At 35.6% G+C, this 18,936-nt stretch overlaps 1 protein-coding gene across 3 annotated transcripts in view; it reads right to left on the bottom strand.

Annotated features, from left to right (window-relative positions):
* Positions 1-18,936, bottom strand: part of LOC107648868 (aldehyde oxidase 3-like) — a 159,603-nt gene that overhangs the window by 24,615 nt on the left and 116,052 nt on the right. For 2 of the 3 annotated variants that reach the window (XM_007494930.3, XM_056794172.1), the window contains 2 exons: positions 9,440-9,628; positions 1,265-1,432 (listed from right to left, as the gene is read on the bottom strand). In XM_007494930.3, coding sequence (XP_007494992.2) covers positions 1,265-1,432; positions 9,440-9,628 — 357 coding nt within the window. The remainder of the gene's footprint in view (positions 1-1,264; positions 1,433-9,439; positions 9,629-18,936) is intronic. The other variant, XM_056794171.1, reaches the window with a different exon arrangement.

Raw genomic sequence — 18,936 nt, 5'->3', positions numbered from 1 at the left:
TTATAGATTTGTTTTTCCTTTACTTAGATTTTTTTTAAACATAAGATGCTTACATTTTGTATTTTATTCACAAGTTATTTTTCTCTTTTATTTGGATTTTTTCCTGTTTTTGATTTTCTTTTGGAAATTGATTCATATACCTCATAACACAGCCATGCATCCCTGAGTGATCCCTGTGTTTATTATTATTCACCTCAGGGGGGCCAAGTTATTGTTGTAAACTTTGATTTAAATTTGAACAATTTTAGGATAAGAAACTTCCTACCTCCCAGAATCCAGAATGCCCCATGAAGATAGATGCCTGCAGAGACCACATGCTGTACCAGAAGATCCAGAGTGAACATTGGGATGTGAATTGAACTATGGGGGGTTGAAATGCCTTTGTTTTTAATATATACTCTGCTGCCAAAGGGGACTGCCACCAAATTGGCTTTTTTCAACCTAGTAATCATTGGTTTTGTTCGATTTTCCTCTTATTCACAAATTATTGCAATTTTAAAGTTATGTTTCCATGATCCTTTTTGGGAAACTGGTTTCCCATATAGGATCACAGAGGAGATATGTATAAATGGACACCAAAATTGAGCCTTTGGATTTCATCTCCCAGAAGTCCCTTAGTTTTCCCAGGGTTCCTTTTTCTTGCTTCCCCATGTTTTGTGTGATTGTATTTAAGTGACGATAACTCCTCCCTCTCTCTCTCTTTTTGAACCTGTGACTGGGACTGAAGTCAGGTAGTTCTTGTGCTTTAGTTATTATTAATAAAACTTTATAAAATATAATATTTAGTTATTGATTATTAATTTAAAGCCCACAAATAGCACTATACGGTTTACACTTTTCTAACAACAACTATCTGAATTAGGTAATGCAAGCATTATCTTTTAGTTCAGAAGAGGAGCACATTCACTTGCTTCAGAGACAAAGTGATTTGCCCAGGGTCATAAATATAATGTGTCAAAACCAAGGTTCAAATGTAGGCTCCAAGATTGGTGCTCTTGTCATTATACCACTGTGTCTTTCTTGATGGACAAATAGAATCTAGAAAAACCTTTTCCTTTTTAGAGCATAAGTTTCTATAGCAGGACCAAGTCAGTGTTTAATGGTTTTATTTTCTTTTTCCTCCATCCTCACAACCACTAGTAAAGGGACATACCTAGTTAACATTTAATTATTTCTGCCTTTCTTCCTCAAGCTGAGAAGTCACAAGAGAAAGTAGTTGTGGATAATTATTAGACAGGGGAAAAAAAGAGAGAAAGCATCATACCAAGTCAGTAAATTTATCCAGACAGATCATTCGAATCAGCTCAGGGGTTGCAGGGCTGTTCATCATAAAAGCTTGGGTCAGTCCTCTCTCTTTACGTGCTGCAGTCACAGCATCAACTATAGCAAAGAATACAGATGATCCAAGGAACATTCCTGACTCACCTAAACCCTAAGAGAAAACAAAGTTCTTCAGGGAGTTACTCATGTCCACACCCAGAACAAATAATACATAGACAATACAATAAACAATATATAAGTACAGGTAGTTTCTTCTTTAATATTTTTTTCAGGATGATATAGGCAACCCATAAAGGACTTAAAAGTTTTTTAAAAGCCATTTTATTGATGCTCTTTTATAAATTCATTGTCACTTTCCAATAGATTTCATCTCTATCTGCCAATTGAATATGCCTATATTTAATTGCCTATTGAATGCCTATAACATGTGAAATATATATATGATATAGATATAGATATATATATAATATATGAAATGCCTATAACAGAGCAGTACTTTTCAACAAAATAGACCAAAACATTGGCCATGTTTGCAAATAAATGTATTATTATTAAATAAATAAATGCTTCATTATGGACACAGTCCACCATCTCTCTGATTAGAAGTGGGAAGACTGGTCATTGTATCGATCTGAAATCTTGTTGTTGGTGTCTTTTATATGTTTGTTAATTACACAAATTGTTATTCTAGTTCTGTTTAGATCATTCTGCTTCAGTTCATATAACCCTTCCCAAGTTTCTCTTATTTCTTATAGCTCAATAATATATCATTACTGACACACACAAAAAATTTATTCAACCATTCGCCAATCAATGGACACCAAATATTCCTTTTAATTTTTTGTTTCTACAAAAAAGTATTGCTATTAATATTTTTGTATGCAATGAATCTTTCCCTCTGACCTTGACCCATATGAAATATGGTCTGCCTCAATTTCTAACTCAAAAAAACAATGTGATTGATACTTTGCTTAATTCCATATATATCACAATTATATTAACCAATCTAGTCACCCATATATTCCTTTAAATCAATGGTGCACAGAACATTTTGTCCATCCATCCTACTTTCCTACATAGACTTAAAAAAAAAAGCCTTCCCTTCTGTCTTAGATCAATATTGTGTATGTTCCAAGCAGAAGAGCAAGAAGGACTCAGCAATGAGGTTTAGTGACCTCCCAAGGTGACACAACTGGGAAGTGACTGACGTCATATTTGAACCCAGGACCTCCCCTTCTCTAGGCCTGGCTCTCACACTGAGACACCTAACTGTTCCTGATAAGTCTTTTTAGGACACATTTATTTTCAGTATAATGGCATACTACTGGATTGTCAATTCTATGGGAGTCCTGCAAAAAGGAATTTTATTTCACATATAAAGAAGTATTTTAATTGAAATGGAGATGGGAGCAAGAAGGATAAAGCTGAAAACGCCTTCAAAGTTTGTCTTTTGTTCTTTCCAATCCTTATCTCATGGAACCTTTCCCTATTTGAGGTGTCCTTGGGTCTTATACTGCTTGAGGTCCCCCCACTATATCTTCCTACCATTCTTGAACCCTTTTCCATGGTTCTTAGCACCTGCCTACCCATCAGAAAATACCAGTCCCTGTGCTTTATTTCCTGTGGACTTTAATTTATCAAGAGAGGCAGTCAAATAAAAAATTTATCATATGAAATTATATCTGTTAATCCCTTCATAGAGATGTTATCTTGATTATGATACCATAATTCTTTCTACTTTAGTATTTTAATCTATGGTCCTAAAGGCATCCTGAGGGTATAGTCTAGTTGTGTTTTATACCTTGTCTTCAATACTTCATTGGAACTAAGATACAAAGATAGTATTGAAAATTTCTCCAGAACCTTTTAATTCTATGTATTTGTATCTACATCCTCCCATTCTGCACAGAAGAAATACCTAACAAGCTAGACTTCCCTCTAGATTTCTTTTATAGTTTTACTTTTCTTCTCACTTCCAAATTCTCTCCTTCCCCCTACTCTCTTTCCCAGACATTGAGAAAATAAGAAATACAATACTTATTATACACCTTAAGTCTTTTAAAACATATTTCTACATTACTCATGTTTCCCAATACCCAAAAAAGCAAGAAGAATAAAGGGAAAATATATATCTCAGTCTGAATTCTGAATCTACTAATTATCTATTTGTGGGTAGATAGGATTTTATATCAAGAAACTTTTTTCATAGTTGTTCAATTTAATTTTCCAAGGAAAAACTATTTAAATATTCTATTTCTTCTATTAATTTGGGCAACTTATGTCTTAGCAATATTTATTTCATTTAGATCACTTGTTTAACTGGCATATAGGTAGGCAAAATAGCTTGTAATAATTAGTTTCATCTTAATTGTTTTGAATCCAGTCTTCATTTCTGATGCTCATTATTTAGTTTTCTTTCTTTTTTTAAAATCAAATTAATGTGTTTATCTAATTTATTGTAGTTTTCCCCCTTAAAAACAGATCCTAATTTTATTAGTTCAATGGATTTTTTTACTTTCAATTTTATTAATCTCTTCTTTGATTTTTAAGATTTCTACTTTAGAATTTAGAGTTTTTAAATTTGATATTTTCTAACATTTTTTAGCTGAATGCCCAATTTATTGCTCGGTTATTCCTATTTTGAAGTATTTAGAGTTTTAAATTTTCCCCTAAGTATTGCTTTCATTTTCTCACAAATTATGGTATGTTGTCTCATTGTTATGGAAATGCCATGGAAGTAATAAGGACTCTGCTTATATTCAATGTAGGAAAAAGTAGAGTCCATTTCTCGAGTTTCCCATTAACTTGGTTTCCAGCTTGAACATCGGAATGCTCTCTAAGCGTTGGAGGAAAAAGCAATATATGGTCTTTGTTTTTAGTATCAGATGCAGGCAAATTAATTCTACCCCTAAGTAGGTTGAATATAGTTCCATGATTCCAGGAATTTCTAGAGGTGGCAGGTAGTTCACCTTCAGAGGTCATAACTACAAATGTCAAAATGCCCTTTGGGCTTGCCTATGTCTGTATTTAAAATATCAAAATGTACATTGTTGCATAGACAATTTGACTTCAAATCCAATTTATGTTTCCCTTGGCACAGTCTCTGGTTTTGTTCCAGTTATAAAAAAGGGGGAGCAGGGAGATATACCACTTGGAGAAGACAATTCTCCCCCAAAACTTAAATGAATTGACAGGAAGGCCTATGAAGCACAAATAATCGTTTTTTAAGTTATCAAGGATACAGAGTGTAAGTAAAAAAAATATTGTATGCTCCCTCTGGAAGGCATCAACACCTGAAAATATCATTAATAATAGGCCTTGGGTCTCATCCATATTAATCTTTAAGACCCCAAACTTCAAAATTTCCTTCTCTGACCTCTTTCATCAGTAGTCATGAATAAGAACAAGTTTGAAAGTTAAGAAGATGAGATGTTTTTAAGATATGATTAATTTAAGGTGCTAGCGTGCTGTCCGTGTAGAACTGTCTAATAAACAGATAGATATGACTTGGAGCTCAGGAGAAATGCACTGTTTATATAATAGATTTAGGCATGATCATTGAAGCTCTAAAACTGAATTATCCAAGAGAGTCTGCAAATGAAACCACAGGACTACATGAAATACAAATCTGAGAGTAAAATTTCAGATTTATTTATTTATTTATATTTATAACATATAAATATAAGTATATAAATAATATTTATAATTGACTACTGGACATTTCTACCTACTTGCATTAGCCAAAACTTCAAAGTATAAAAGGAAATTCTTTGTTCCCTTTATCTATTCTGAGTTTACTCTTGCAAAAGGGAATCCTTTATTCCCTTTGCGTAGTTGGAATTAACACTTTGGTTACCTTTTTCTGGCATCCCAGGTATAGTATATTCTAATCTTGAAAGTATTATTGATGTATTAATATTGTAAAGTATGTGCTCATGTACCAGACTCATGGCATATTATTTCTTGATCATTGTATTTAATTGGTACTCTATTAATTCTGACCACTCTCCAAACCTATAGTCCAAAGGTCAGGAGAATTCCTGGGTAGGACATTAGCTGCCACAGGGTCCTAGCTCCTACCTTAACAGACCAGTTTCCTTACCAGGTCACATGTTTGATTAACTTCCTCCTCTTTGATCTTGTGGTTGTCAATTGAACCAATGTTAAATCACATGCCATGTCACTGTTCATTAGCTACCTCCCATTTGCCGTTCCTTGATTCTCCAATAAAAGATTGGAGACACAATGTAGCTCTCTCTCCTTTCCACCATCAGAGGAGCAAGCATGCTGGAACCTTTGTTGTTGAACTCTTTGTCTCTGAGTCTTTCTTCATTTGACAACTTGGAAACTGTGATTAGCCCCTGTGAAGAGGGGAAGGACCTATAAAAGGTCCTGAATTTCTGGGACTAGGGAAGTAGACTCTAAGACGGAAGTCAGCTTCAAGAAGGTAGGCTCAAAGAAGAAAGTTGGCCTCAGGAATCACCTTCAGCTCAAGTCATTGTCTTGACCTGCCTCTTGGAGGAAACTTGGGTGAGTGGATGGCTGTCTTTCCCTTCCTGTCTTCTGGAGAGAGTTTAATTCTGGTAGAAGGTCAAGAAGTGCTTTCTAAGTCAAGCACTGGAGCAATATTTAGTTAGGTAGGCTAATGTCTTCTCTATCCTTTTGTATTTCTCTGGTTTCACTCTTTCCACCTCTTTTGTAAATAAAAGCTATTAAAGTCATTTCAACTTTGAGCAATAATATTCAATATATACTCAATAATACTGAATGGGCAACCACCACTATTATTTATAATCTTCATATATTTTAGTCAAACTCTTCATTTTAATTCCTACAAAAGTTAGCATCTTTGAAATTAACACAGTATCCTTCTCTTGACTTCCTTTTTGATTACAGTTACTGTTCCCTATTACTATGACAATTCCCTAATTCACCTGCATTTAAAACTTCAAACACTGATTTTGTCTCTTTCTCACTTCATTTTCCATTTCAACTACAAAGTATCTCATATTCCCATTGCTATCACCCTCATTTGAACTTTCATTACCTATTGCCTTGATTATTGTTCAGACAATCCCACATGGTCTCGTTGTCTCCAGTCTCCTCCATAGAACCTAATTAATTTTCCCTACTGTTACTAGGTCAATCTTATTAATGCAAGTTTTTAATCATTGTGTAATTTCTTCAGCTCAAAAGTCTTCAGTGATTCACTGTTGCCTACTGATTGAAATAGGTTTTCCATGATTTGGGATTCAAGGTCCTCCATGATCTATTTCCATTATAACTCATCTCAGGCTATTCCTCCATACTGATATACTCTAGTCACACTGAATGATTCACTGGTCTATATTCTATGAACTAGTACTTATCTTGAATTTTCCCACCTCTATGCTTTTAAATACCATTCTAACCCAATGATGCTCTTTTATGTCATCACTTCCTGATTTAAATCCTATTCATCTTTGAAAAAAGCACAAATTTCACTTTTTTTATTAAGCTTCCTTCCTTTATCTCTCATGTGTTTCTTCTGAACTCTTTTAAAAAATCAATCTATTCTATCTTAAAATCATTTGTATACATTTCATTTGTTATTTGATTGTTAAGTCATGTTTGGCTCTTTGTGATCCCATTTGGAGTTATCTTGGCAAAGATATTGGAATGGTTTGGCACTTCTTCCTCTCACTCATTTTACAGATAAAGCCAGGCAAACAGGTTTAAGTGATTTGAACAGTTTCACACAGCTAATGAGTGTCTGAGACCAGATTTGAATGCAGGATGATGAGTCTCCCTGACTCCAGACCTGGCACTCTATACACTGTAGCACATAACTGCCCATCTTCCTTACAAAATTATCAGATTGTTGAGGGCAGGGACAGTGTCTCAACTTATTTTTGCATCCCCAGTATGTAGCACAGCCCTCCAAACATTCTGAGTAAAAATATTGAGTAAATTTTTATTGAATTATTTGCTGGTAAATGCTACATACAAGTCTATAGATACATCATGATAAAATGAAAAAAAAGACTTCTTCTGGAATCAGAGAACCTGAATTCAGAGGCCAACTCATATACTTAATTACTGGACCTTGCCCAAGTCATTTAACCTCTCTGGGCATCAGTTTCTTCATCTATATAAAATGAGGAAATCAGACTAGATGACCTGTGACACACTCCTGCCAATTCTAGACATATGATCCCATGACTTTAGTTGCTTGCTCATTTTTTGTTGACTGCTCTAAGATGAAGTGAAAAGCCTTTAATTACCATGAATGGAGCCATGCATTCAGCCAGGGCAGAATGATTCAATCCTTAGTGAAAAATCCCTTATGTAAGAGAATTCCTATATTTTCCTTAGATTTTTTCTCATGTGTGTTAACTTAGTGGCTTGAGAATACTGACTACTGAGGTAATTCTTGAATTCTGAGTCCTGAATGATATATCAATGTCTTTGACTGAAGATTAGGCAAGAGTGGAAGGGAGAGTGGGAGGGGAGGAAGAAATGAAAAAAAAATAATCCTTTTTTTGTAACTATTGTAGAGAGATCAAGTCAACATTTTTGTGATGGGAATAGCATTAGACAGTGTTGTACAGTAGAAAGAACATTGGATTTGGATACAAAAGACCAGGATTTGAATCTTAGCTTTGCCACTTAACATCTGAGGGACTTTAAACAAGTCACTGTATCTCTCTCAGATTCAGTTCACATCTGTGTAAGCTAATGAAGTCAGAATTTATGCCCGCCAAAGTTCCTTTTAACTCTAAAATTGTGATCTTATTGCCCTAAATGGGAGGACATTTTCTCTTGTATGAAGCCAAGGTATGCCTCCTTATAATTTCCACCTTTGATTATTTGCTATGTGGAATTTTTTTCATTATTTCATTGGAATAAGAGTCATTACCTTAACAAGGCTATAAGCACTTTAAGAGTTTTAGGTTTTGTTTCTTACAAAACCTAAAATAGTAATGGGAACAAGGGAAAAGGAAGTGCCTTATAAATACATATTGGTCAATTGATTCCTAAGAATCAATCATATTTTTCATTATTATACTAGTCTCTGGCCAAATTTCTACTTGTTTTAAGGATACAAAAGTATTCCTTTCCCAGGGGGGGTTGTTTTTGGAATTATCTTCAATAGGCACATAATAAATATCGAAGATGATCAAATGAGGTATATTCTAGATGCCAAATATTTAATTAACTGACAGAAAACCTTCAGGTCTAGCATCAGAGTATGAAGTTCTGAAGCACTCCTACATAGCCTGACATCATTCTAATGTAATTTTTCCCTCCCTTCCAATAGTTTAAAGAATCTATGATCTAAAGATTTAGATCATTTATACTTCTCATTTTATGTCCACACCCTCCCAGAAATCCTCCACAGAACATTTGCCAAACATGTTAGAGTCTTTCTTCTTGCGTCTTTTAACATTGGTAGCATGGTACAGTCCAGTGATGGCAAACCTTTTAGAGACCAAGTGCCCAAACTTCACTCTCACATGGCATGTGAGTCCCACCACCTTACCCCAGATAAGGGAGAGAGGAAGAACTCGCACTTAGCTGCTAGGTAGAGGGGTGGATTATGTGAGAAATGTCCTCAGGCCCAGTGGAGAGAGAGAGGGGAGTAAACCCCCTCCCCAGCACATATGCCATATGTTTGCCAACATAGGTATAGTGGATAGAAAGCAAGCCTGAAGGCCAGGAAGACTTGGTTTCTAGTTCCATCTCTAACATGAAATGAGTGTGTTACCCTGGGAAAGCCATTAAAACTCTCAGTATTCTAGGCAACTTTCTTAAGACTATAAGTTGCAAGGCAGCTAGGTAGCACAATGGATAGAGGACCAAGTGAGGACTTGAGACCTAGATTTAAATCTGGCCTCAGACACTTCCTAGCTGTCTGACCCTGTACAAGTCACTTCACTCCAATTGCCTAGTCCTTGCCACCATTCCATCTTAGAATTGATATTGAGACAAAAGAAAAGGGTTGTTTTTTTTAAACTACACATTGCAACTACATGAGGGTATTTCCTGAGTACCCCATATAAGGGAAATCATAGATCTAGTCATTATCACTAGGTTCACTTTAAGACCCTCTCACGTATAGCTTCATTCATTAAATAGTAATTTATAAATCACATAAATTTAAGTCATGGATGCTTACCTTAGATGAGTAGATAGCCACTGGGTTTTTGGTGGATGTTAATAAGGAAACATTGAGTTCCTCTGAGATATCAGTGACTGAAGGAATTTTATAATCATCTGGGCCTCTGCTGTACAAGACTCCCCCAGGAGAGTATTTCAGTTCTTCCATAGTATAAAGTCCAACCCCTTGGGTAAATGAACCTTCAATCTGAAAGAAAAATGGGTCTCACTTCATAATATTAACACATACACTTCAGAAATCTGTAATTTTTGTCCATATAGGTCCTCCTTCTAATGACAAAGATATAATTCTCTTCTATGCCTTAGTTGCTTAGCAATATTTTGAGATGCTTTGACCAAAAGTATTAATTATTTCATGGTCAGTCCGGTGATGTGGCTTTTTGAATTGAGTGAATCCATTCTACAGGTATTAGAGATGCACTCCATCAATAAGTCTATCCATAAAAACTTTCAGTTTGCAAAAGACCAGTCAGAATTTGTGCTACTGTTAGCTTAACCTTGGAGAAGGCAGGGTAGTCTCCAGGCTGTGGTACAGCACAGGAATGTGACTGTTAAACATTGTTTATATTTCAATGTTATGCTATTTATTTATGGACTTAACTTTTTATATCTATTTTGACCTTATCTTGGTACGGGGTATGAGATATTGGTCTATACCAAGTTTCTGCCATACTGTTTTCCAATTTTCCCAGCAGTTTTGTTAAATAGTGAGTTCTTATCCCAAAAGCTGAGATCTTTGGGTTTATCAAACACTAGGTTGCTACAGTCATTAACCACCCCCATATACTGTGTATCTGATCTATTCCATTAATCTACCATTCTATTCCTTAGCTATTACTAGACAGTTTTAATGATTATTGCTTTATAGTACAGTTTGAGATCTGAATACTGCTAGTCCATCTTCCTTCACAATTTTTATTTTCATGAAGTCCCTTCATATTCTTGACCTTTTGTTTTTCCAAATGAATTTTGCTATTTTTTCAGCTCTAAAATTCAATTATTTTTGGTTCTTTGATTTTTTTTAGTTGCACGCATACTCCAAAGGGCTATAAAATTGAGCATACTTTTTGATCCTATAATATAGGTGCTGCTAGTGGTTCTGTTTCCCAAAGAGTTAATGAAAAAGGGGAAAGGACTTGCTTGTACAAAAATATTTATAGCAGCTTTTTCGGTGGCAAAGAATTGTAAATTGAGGGGATGCCCATCAATTGAGGAATAGCTGGGTAAATTATAGTGTGTTATTGGTGATGGAATACTATTATGCTATAAAAAATGATAAGCAGGATGATTTCAGAAAAAAAACTGGCAAGATCTACATGAACTGATGCTGAATGAAATAAACAGAACTAGGAGGACATTGTACACAGTAACAGCAATAATTTATGATGATAAATTATGAAAATGTGGCTGTTCTCAGCAATGCAATGATATGAGAAAATTCTGAAGGACTTCTGACAGGAATACTATCTACCTCCTGTGATTTGTAAATTCTCTCCATCTTGCTTGGTCTAGCACCCAGGAATGTGCACATCCACACTACAAGGGCCTGTGAGAAATTTATTCTTGCTTTCTCAAAATTTTGTATACATAGATTTTTGATATTTTGATACTGATTTTGAATTCTTCTTTAAAATATATATATACATATATATATATATATATATATAAATTAAAAGGGTTTAATTTTCTTTCATTATTTTTTCCTTTCTTTTGTTTTTGTTTTTTTGAATTGACTCCCACACCCCCATAACTAAACCTTGAATCCTCAGCTGAGCTGGGTATTTTTTAACACCTTCTTCGGGGGGGATTGTATTTTCATAAAATCCAAGATTTAAATTTTTGTTTGAGAAAGATCTTCAGAGAAGAAGCTTGCTAACTCCTGAATCCAGAGAATGAATTGTTTGCAGAAAGATACCTAAACCCTTACACTACAGGAAGATCCAGAATGAACCTTGGGGTGCAGTTGATTGAACTGAAGGTTGATTCAACATTTATTTTGAATGTACACTCTTATGCCAAAGAGGACTGCCCCCTAATTGGCTTTTGTCAATGCACCCAGCAAAACATTGGTTTTGCTGTCTCTCTCTCTCCTCTATTTCTCCCTTATCTATAACTATTGTAGTTTTCCTCTTAGAGGATAAAATTTTGTATACACCTAGTTATAAATTTTTGGGGTGCAGGACACTTATGTTTAGTGATCAATTGGGGAGACTAGTCCCCTAATCATTATCAGGGGGGATTGTGATTTTTTAAATTTTCTACATCTTACTTGGTCTAGCACCTAGGAATATGCACACCCACACTACATGGGCATGTGCTAGCTAATGACAAGTCAGAAACAACTAACTGCCCCCCTGGGCTGTCCTAAGCCAAGCTTGAGCCACCATTGGCAAATGTGAGATGCAGGAAGTGAGGTAGAGAACAGCTTCTGGAGTTCTCATCACTTCCTGTGGAGAGGGCTAGACACTAGTTCAATCCTGGAGCTCGAGCTTGGAGGAGCCCTGCAGACAGCTTTCCTTCAGATCAGTCACGTGAGTGATAAGGACTGATTCCCTTCTCTGCCTTGGCTCTCCAAGGCCTTAAACTCCTGCTTTGGCTCAGCCTTTCCTTCTCTCCCTCTCTCTCTCTCTCTCTCCCTCTAATAATTTCTTCCTCCTGTTGTAATTAAATCACCATAAAAACTCCATTCTTACTTGAGTGTTTTCATTTAGGATTTTATAAATAAAATTCTTGGTGGCCAATAATTATTATATTCAGTCTCAACCCCTAAATTTAACTTAACACTCCAGAGAAAGAACTGTTGTAGAAGGATGTAGACCAAAGATGTAGGTGTACTATTTTTCACATCAGTTTGTTTATGGTTTTATTTTGGGGCTTTAGTTTGATATGAGTGTGCTCTTAAAACAATGACCAATATGGAAATGTGTTTTGCACATCAATATATGTATGACCCAGATCAAATTGCTTACCATCTCTGAATGGGGGAGGGAAAGGAGAGAGGGAGACTGGATCTCATAATTTTGGAAAAGGCATATAGAAAATTATTACATGTAATTGTGAAAATAAAAATCTTTGAATTAATAAAAAAGTACTTAGGTGAAGTACATTGTCCTTTTTATGCATACCTCTGTCAACTGGGTTTTGGGGAACTTCAAGTTTGCTCCTGTTCCCTAAGAACTCACCCCAAAGGAAGTCCTAGACTCACCTTTAAAGTACTTAATGATCCCAGTTTAGGTGGGACTAATAATCAAATGTTAAGTACCCTTTTTTGTCTTAGAAGTTTCTCCCATTATATGAGTCCTCTCCCAGGTAGCCCAGTCCTTGGCTGCCCCCTTTCCTTTCTTTTCCATTGCAAAGCATCAGACTCTCCCTGATAATCCTGTCTTGGATTTCTCATTTCCTTGTAGCCATGGTAAAGTCAATCAATCTTGCCTGATCTTAGTTCTCCCCAAAGTATATAAGTCCCCAAGTACTATTATTCTTTAGAGTGGTGATTCTTCTGGAGATATTGTCCCCAGAGCCCCAGGATTTCAACTCTGTGAAGTATTTGGAACTTTGCTCTATTGGTTTTGCTGATTTCTTTCAAAGTGTAACATAAGTACCATCTTTTCTCTATGTACTTGCTTTAACCTTTCTGACTACACATATTTGTGTTTTAAATACTAACTCTTATTAGAATATAATAAGAATTTGTAGAAGTTTGTTACCACAAGGATTTTGGGTTTTCTCTTTATATTTCTAGGATCTAGAATAGCGCCTTTAAAGTGTTTAGATGTTTTGGGAACTGTGGTTTGTTTTTACAGAGCAGTTTTTTCTTATTTAATTCAGTTCAATGTTCTGACCTTTTGAGATTTTGGTGGATCTTTTTATCATCCAATTGTGTTAACTATGCTATTGAGCTTTATGTCAGCTAAAAATCCAATAAACATGTTTCTATCAGTTATTGATAAATAAAAATTCACATAGGAAAGGGCAAGCACAAATCACAAAGACATTCTACTAAGACCTCTTCCCAAAATGAAAATGAACCATTAATAACCACTCCGAATATATCTCTCCAAGCTCTAAATCTACTTAATAGATGCCAAAATAATAAAAATCATCTGTAAGATTAATATGAGACTTTGTTTAATATTTTAACATTGAAGTAAGCTATATGAATAGCATTCCCTTGATCTACAATATAATAGTTTAGATAGTTACTCTGAGTTTCCTGAAATACTGCCCCCAATCTAATATTTACACTCTTCCTTGCTGGAGACTTCTAGCTATTCTGGTAGATTTCTGCCGGCAAGTTTGAGACACAAACAGAGGTGCTTGTTAGAGACCTCAATTTCCCCATAAAATTACTACTTATCTTTCGCACCCTTGATCTGCCCTGATGCAGTGGTGATTAATATGCCCATTAAGATCCTTCCATCAAATTCACTAGAAGTGGTGTGGCATTTAAAAGAGTGGAAGCCATAAACTGTAAGAGTTAAAATGGCTGAAGGCATAAACTGTAGTGAGTAAAATAGTGGAAGGTATAAATTGTAGTAGATATGAGTGGGTGAGTAAATTGTGACTGCAGAAAATATGTTTTTCACTACAGTGTCTTGTTTTTAAATCAAATATAAGGTGGGGTGGTCACCAGGGAAATATTCCCAATTATTCAAATATACCCAAGTCAGCTGGGTTTTATAGAGATGTTAATTAATACAAATGAGGAATTAAAGGAAAGGAGAGAAAGAGAGAAAAGGGGGGAATAATGAGAAAAGGATAAGCCGGCCCAGGCCAGTCCTGGCCAACCCAGGCCTAAGCCCTAAGAGAAAAGATCAGTCAGTCCTTAATCACTCATCACAAGATCTGTCCAAGCAAGGATTCTAGTGACACTAGGCCAGCTCCATCTCAGCTGCCTTCACCAGTTCAATCCTGAATCTGAAATGTCCCCAAGAGAGTCTCGAGAGAGACCCTTCAAGGCAGCCTTTCCCAGCTGACTCTCCCTTGAGCTCCTATCTGAGCTCCTATTTAAAGGGAAATTTCTCCTATGTCACCTCCCCTAAATCCTTACATCTACCAATCATAGTAGACGTTTTCCGAAGGACAGACCATTCTTAGTTCACACCTAAGAAGGTGTAAATTTTTGAGTAATTCACACCAGGAAAGCTCTGAGTAAGTTTCCCAGTTCTCTTGTTCCTTGTAAATTCACAAGTTGCCTGACTTTTATAGGTACTTATCAACCTTTTGTATTAATTCTAAAAATAGGCATGGCTTAAGTATGGGTTTAAGTATTTTTCATTGTTCAGCAAGGAGTTTTCTCCCCTAAAGCAGTCTTAAGTACGGGTGGAGTAGAGGTCTTCCCATTTCTGATCTAAGTAGAGTTCTCACTTTCCAAATGGGGAATGGTCCCAGTAGGGAATTGTCCCAATGAAAAATTTCCCAATGGGGAATTTTTTAACATTCACAAGTCTGAGAAATTTCAAGATTCACAATCCCTCCTGATGATCATTGGGAGACTAGTCTCCCCATTGATCATTTAACATAATCATTTTGTAGTTCTAAATGCACTTCTAACCATAAATATTCAATTTTCTAGGAGAAATTAGAATAGTGAGGGAGGAAATAGAAAAGAAAAGAAAGCAAAACCAATGTTTTGCTAGGCGCATTGACAGAAAGCCAAATTAGGGGCAGTCCCTTTTGGCATAAATGTGTACATTTACAATAAATGTTCAATCAAAGTTCAGTTCAATCAACCATATCCAAAGTTCATTCTTGATCTTCTTGATGAAGTGTAGATTTTCTGGCATCTTTCTGCAACAATTCATTCTCTGGATTTAGGAGTTTCAAGCTTCTTTCTTGAAGATATTTTCTCGAACAAAATCAAAATCTTGGATTTTATATAAAAATACAATCTCAAGCAAAAAATAAAAATTCTTAGATTTTAAATTAAAATACAATCCCCCTGAAGTAAGTGTTAAAAAAAAATCCAGTTCAGCTCAGAATGCAATGTTGAATTATGGGAGTGTATTAGTCAATGATCAAAAGAATAGAAAAATACAATCAAAAACATAAGAAGAAAAAAAAATTCAAATTAGGTCCTTGTATAGGTCCAATTTAAAGTAATTTCTATCCCACAAGTCTGTAGGACAGAATGCAGTAATATTTCACTTAGCCATTTGTAGCCAAGATTACAGGAAGTTGCTATAATATAAGAAGAAAAGAATTAGAATTGTATTTTGATAGAAAAGTGTCATTCCCTCATTTGACTTTTGACATTCTCAGGGATATAGGGAGCCAGCATGATAGTCAAATTTTGTACTTGTATGAGTACTTCGCAAAGAGTATAGATACAAGGAAGTCCTACGACTTAACATATATCAAGCATCGCAACCTCGAGTCTCACATTAGTATTTCCTGTGTGCTCTTTTTGGCACTATTCAGGTTAAGTCTGTGCTCCTTGTTTTTTATCCCTTTTTCTGGAATCAGATTCAAACATTAATTATAGTCCTATAATATTTTATCAATAAATGTCAGGTTCCCATAGTTTAAAGCTTTGGGGTATGCATTGACATTATAGCAAGAATATATATATTAACTTGTATTACTGCAGAAAAAATTAATTATATGTACCTTTTGTACAAGAAATGAGAAAAAATCAAATATTCTAATCAAAAGAAAAGAAAAGCAGTAATAAAAATTAAGGAAAAAATAGTAATTCAATGTGTTCTCAAAAACAGCATCCATTTGTCTATAGATTATTATCTCTGATTCATGTGATAGAGTATAGTCAATCAGTCTCAGCAGAAGATGCTTTCTTCACATGTGAGCAGTGAATCCAAGAGTCCTTTTCTCTAATCTTTATAAATGTTGGAGTAGTTAACAATATTTGGAATGGTCCTTCCCATGAAGGTTGAGTTGCTCCAGTTTGCTTGAAATTCTTAATATAAATTTTATCTCCTGGATTCAGGTCATGAAGAGAAAAATCTAGTGGTCCGGCTTGTACTGCAGCTCCAGATTCATGAAGTTCACGTAGTTTGTGCTGTAATTCCTGTATATAGGAAGCAATAGTAGTATCTCCCCCTAATAGTGATGTATATGCAGGGGGAAAAGGTTTAGCCTGTATAGGCGGATGTCCAAAAAGCATCTCAAATGGTGAGATGTGTAAGTCTCCTCTAGGCCTGCTTCTAAGATAAAATAGGGCCAGAGGGAGAACTTCAGGCCATTTTAAATGGGTCTCAGTGCATAATTTTCCAATCATAGTTTTAAGTTCTTTGTTCATCCTCTCCACTTGTCCTGAGCTCTGGGGATGATATGGAACATGGAATTTGGGAGTTATTCCCAAGCAAGAATATATCTGGTTTAGGACAGAATCAGTAAAATGACTTCCTCTATCTGAATCAATACGTGCTGGTAGTCCAAAGTGAGGAATAATTTACTTTAAAAGTATCTTAGCAACAAAATCCTCTGTGGCTCAGGTCACAGGAAATGCTTCCGACCATCTGGTCAGTTGATCTACAATGACTAGACAAAATTTATAGAGTCCAGCCTTTGGCATTGTTATGAAATCTATCTGTAGATGTTCAAAAGGTGTGTAAGCCAGAGGACGTCCACCAAAGGCTTTTCTACGAAATGCATGTTGGTTATATGCCTGGCAGGTAAAGCAGGCTGAACATACTTTAGAGGCTATAGTAGTTATACCAGGGGCTATCCATACTCTCTTAACAGAGTTCACAATGCCCTGGGTGCCAAAATGACCATTTTTATGAATAGATTGGCAAATTTGGTTATAGAAACTTCTAGGGAGCAGGGGTTTTCCTTCAGATGACACCCATACTCCTTTAATCTGTTTTGCTTTGAATTTTTGTTTCCATTCTTCCACTTCCTTTCCATTATAGGAAAGTGGTAGATTTAAATCATCAGTGGTTGTTAATGTTAAAATTAATCCAGGTCCTTCTATGGCTGCTAGCTTTGCAGTGGCATCTGCTCGATCATTTCCTCTAGAGACAGGGTCAGTGCCACCTGTATGGGAAGAGCAATGAACTACAGCTAGGGCTTCAGGAAGTTGTAGAGTAGAAAGAACTTCATTAATAATTTCTGCATTAGCTATAGATTTTCCAGCTGTGGTTACAAATCCTCTTTGGAGCCATAGCATTCCAACTGAATGGCAAATGCCAAAAGCATATCTAGAATCTGTATAAATTGTTGCCTTTTTATCCTTGGCAATTATACAAGCGTGCTTCAGAGCTATGAGTTCTGCTCCTTGAGTGCTAATGTTAGAGGGTAGTGAAGCTGACCATTCAGTAGCAAATTCTGAGACTACGGCAGCTCCAGTGTAATGTATGCCATCCCTCATAAAAGAGGAGCCATCGGTAAATAAGATCAGATCTGCATTGTCTAAGGGAGTGTCCAATAATTATCTCGAGGCTTTTCTGCCATGGACACTAATGTTTCACAATTCTGTAATGGTTCTAAGAATTTTTAAGGTTTACAATCCTGACCTTATAAAGTAGGGTCTGGGAATTTTTTAAGGTTCACAATCCCCCCTGAATGATCAACAATGCATCACATCTAAGAGGCAAAACAATACTTTCCTGCATTCCCTCCTTCTGTTCTTACCCAAATATTTTTATACCTGAGGCTCTAGCCACATCTCTAGTTTCACCCTTCATTATTCTTCTACATGATGTGGGAGTGTTGGACCTTTCCCTAGTTTGGAAGTGTGTCATTTTCTATTTTAGTAGCTATCTCTTCATATCCCTCTTACACCTACCATTTTCCCACTTTTTAAAAAAGATTTCAATTTAACCAACAAAGCCTTCTCTATTGTGTGCTAGAAAAAAATGCCAAATGAAGGCCTACTGCTTTTACAACTGAATTCTATAAAGGTACTTATAAGTTCCTAAGCCATAGCACTGGATTGGAACAAATCCTAATTATCCTGTCTTTAAAAAATGAAATGGAATTAAGTCTGCAGGACTTGTTCCTACTGAAGCCATGATTGTCACGTTATAATCTCTGCTTCTTTTTCTATGTATTCATTAACCATCCCTTTAATAATGCATTCTATTATATTAGGAATTAAAGCCAAACTTTTTGGTCTCTATTTAGCACATTGAATTCTCTTCCCTTTCTTGAAAATCAGAATGACAACTGCCTTTCTCTAGAATTGTATTCTGTCTCTCTTTCTCTCCTCTTCTTTGCAATCTTTTATATATCATTTACAGTGGTTCTATAATCATACAAACCAGTTCTTTCAATACAGTTCTTCTGTGTCTACTAATTCAAGCTCACTAAGGAAAGTAGTTTATCTTGGGTTTCTATTCCTTATTATTCCTTTTTTGTTCTTCTCCTTTCCAGGCCAAAAAGTAAACAAATTAAAGTTGAAGGGTTTACTGGAAGACATTGTATAGTATATGCATTTGGAGTCAAAGTACTCCAAAATAGATTAAGTCAGATAGTCAATAAACATCATTAAGAAATTATTGTGTTCCAGCTACTCTCTTAAACACTGGAGAA

This window comes from Monodelphis domestica, chromosome 4, assembly GCF_027887165.1.
Source record: "Monodelphis domestica isolate mMonDom1 chromosome 4, mMonDom1.pri, whole genome shotgun sequence".
NCBI classification, from domain to species: domain Eukaryota; kingdom Metazoa; phylum Chordata; class Mammalia; order Didelphimorphia; family Didelphidae; genus Monodelphis; species Monodelphis domestica.
Note: the sequence above shows the minus strand (reverse complement) of the source record. Positions and strands in the feature narration are given on the sequence as shown.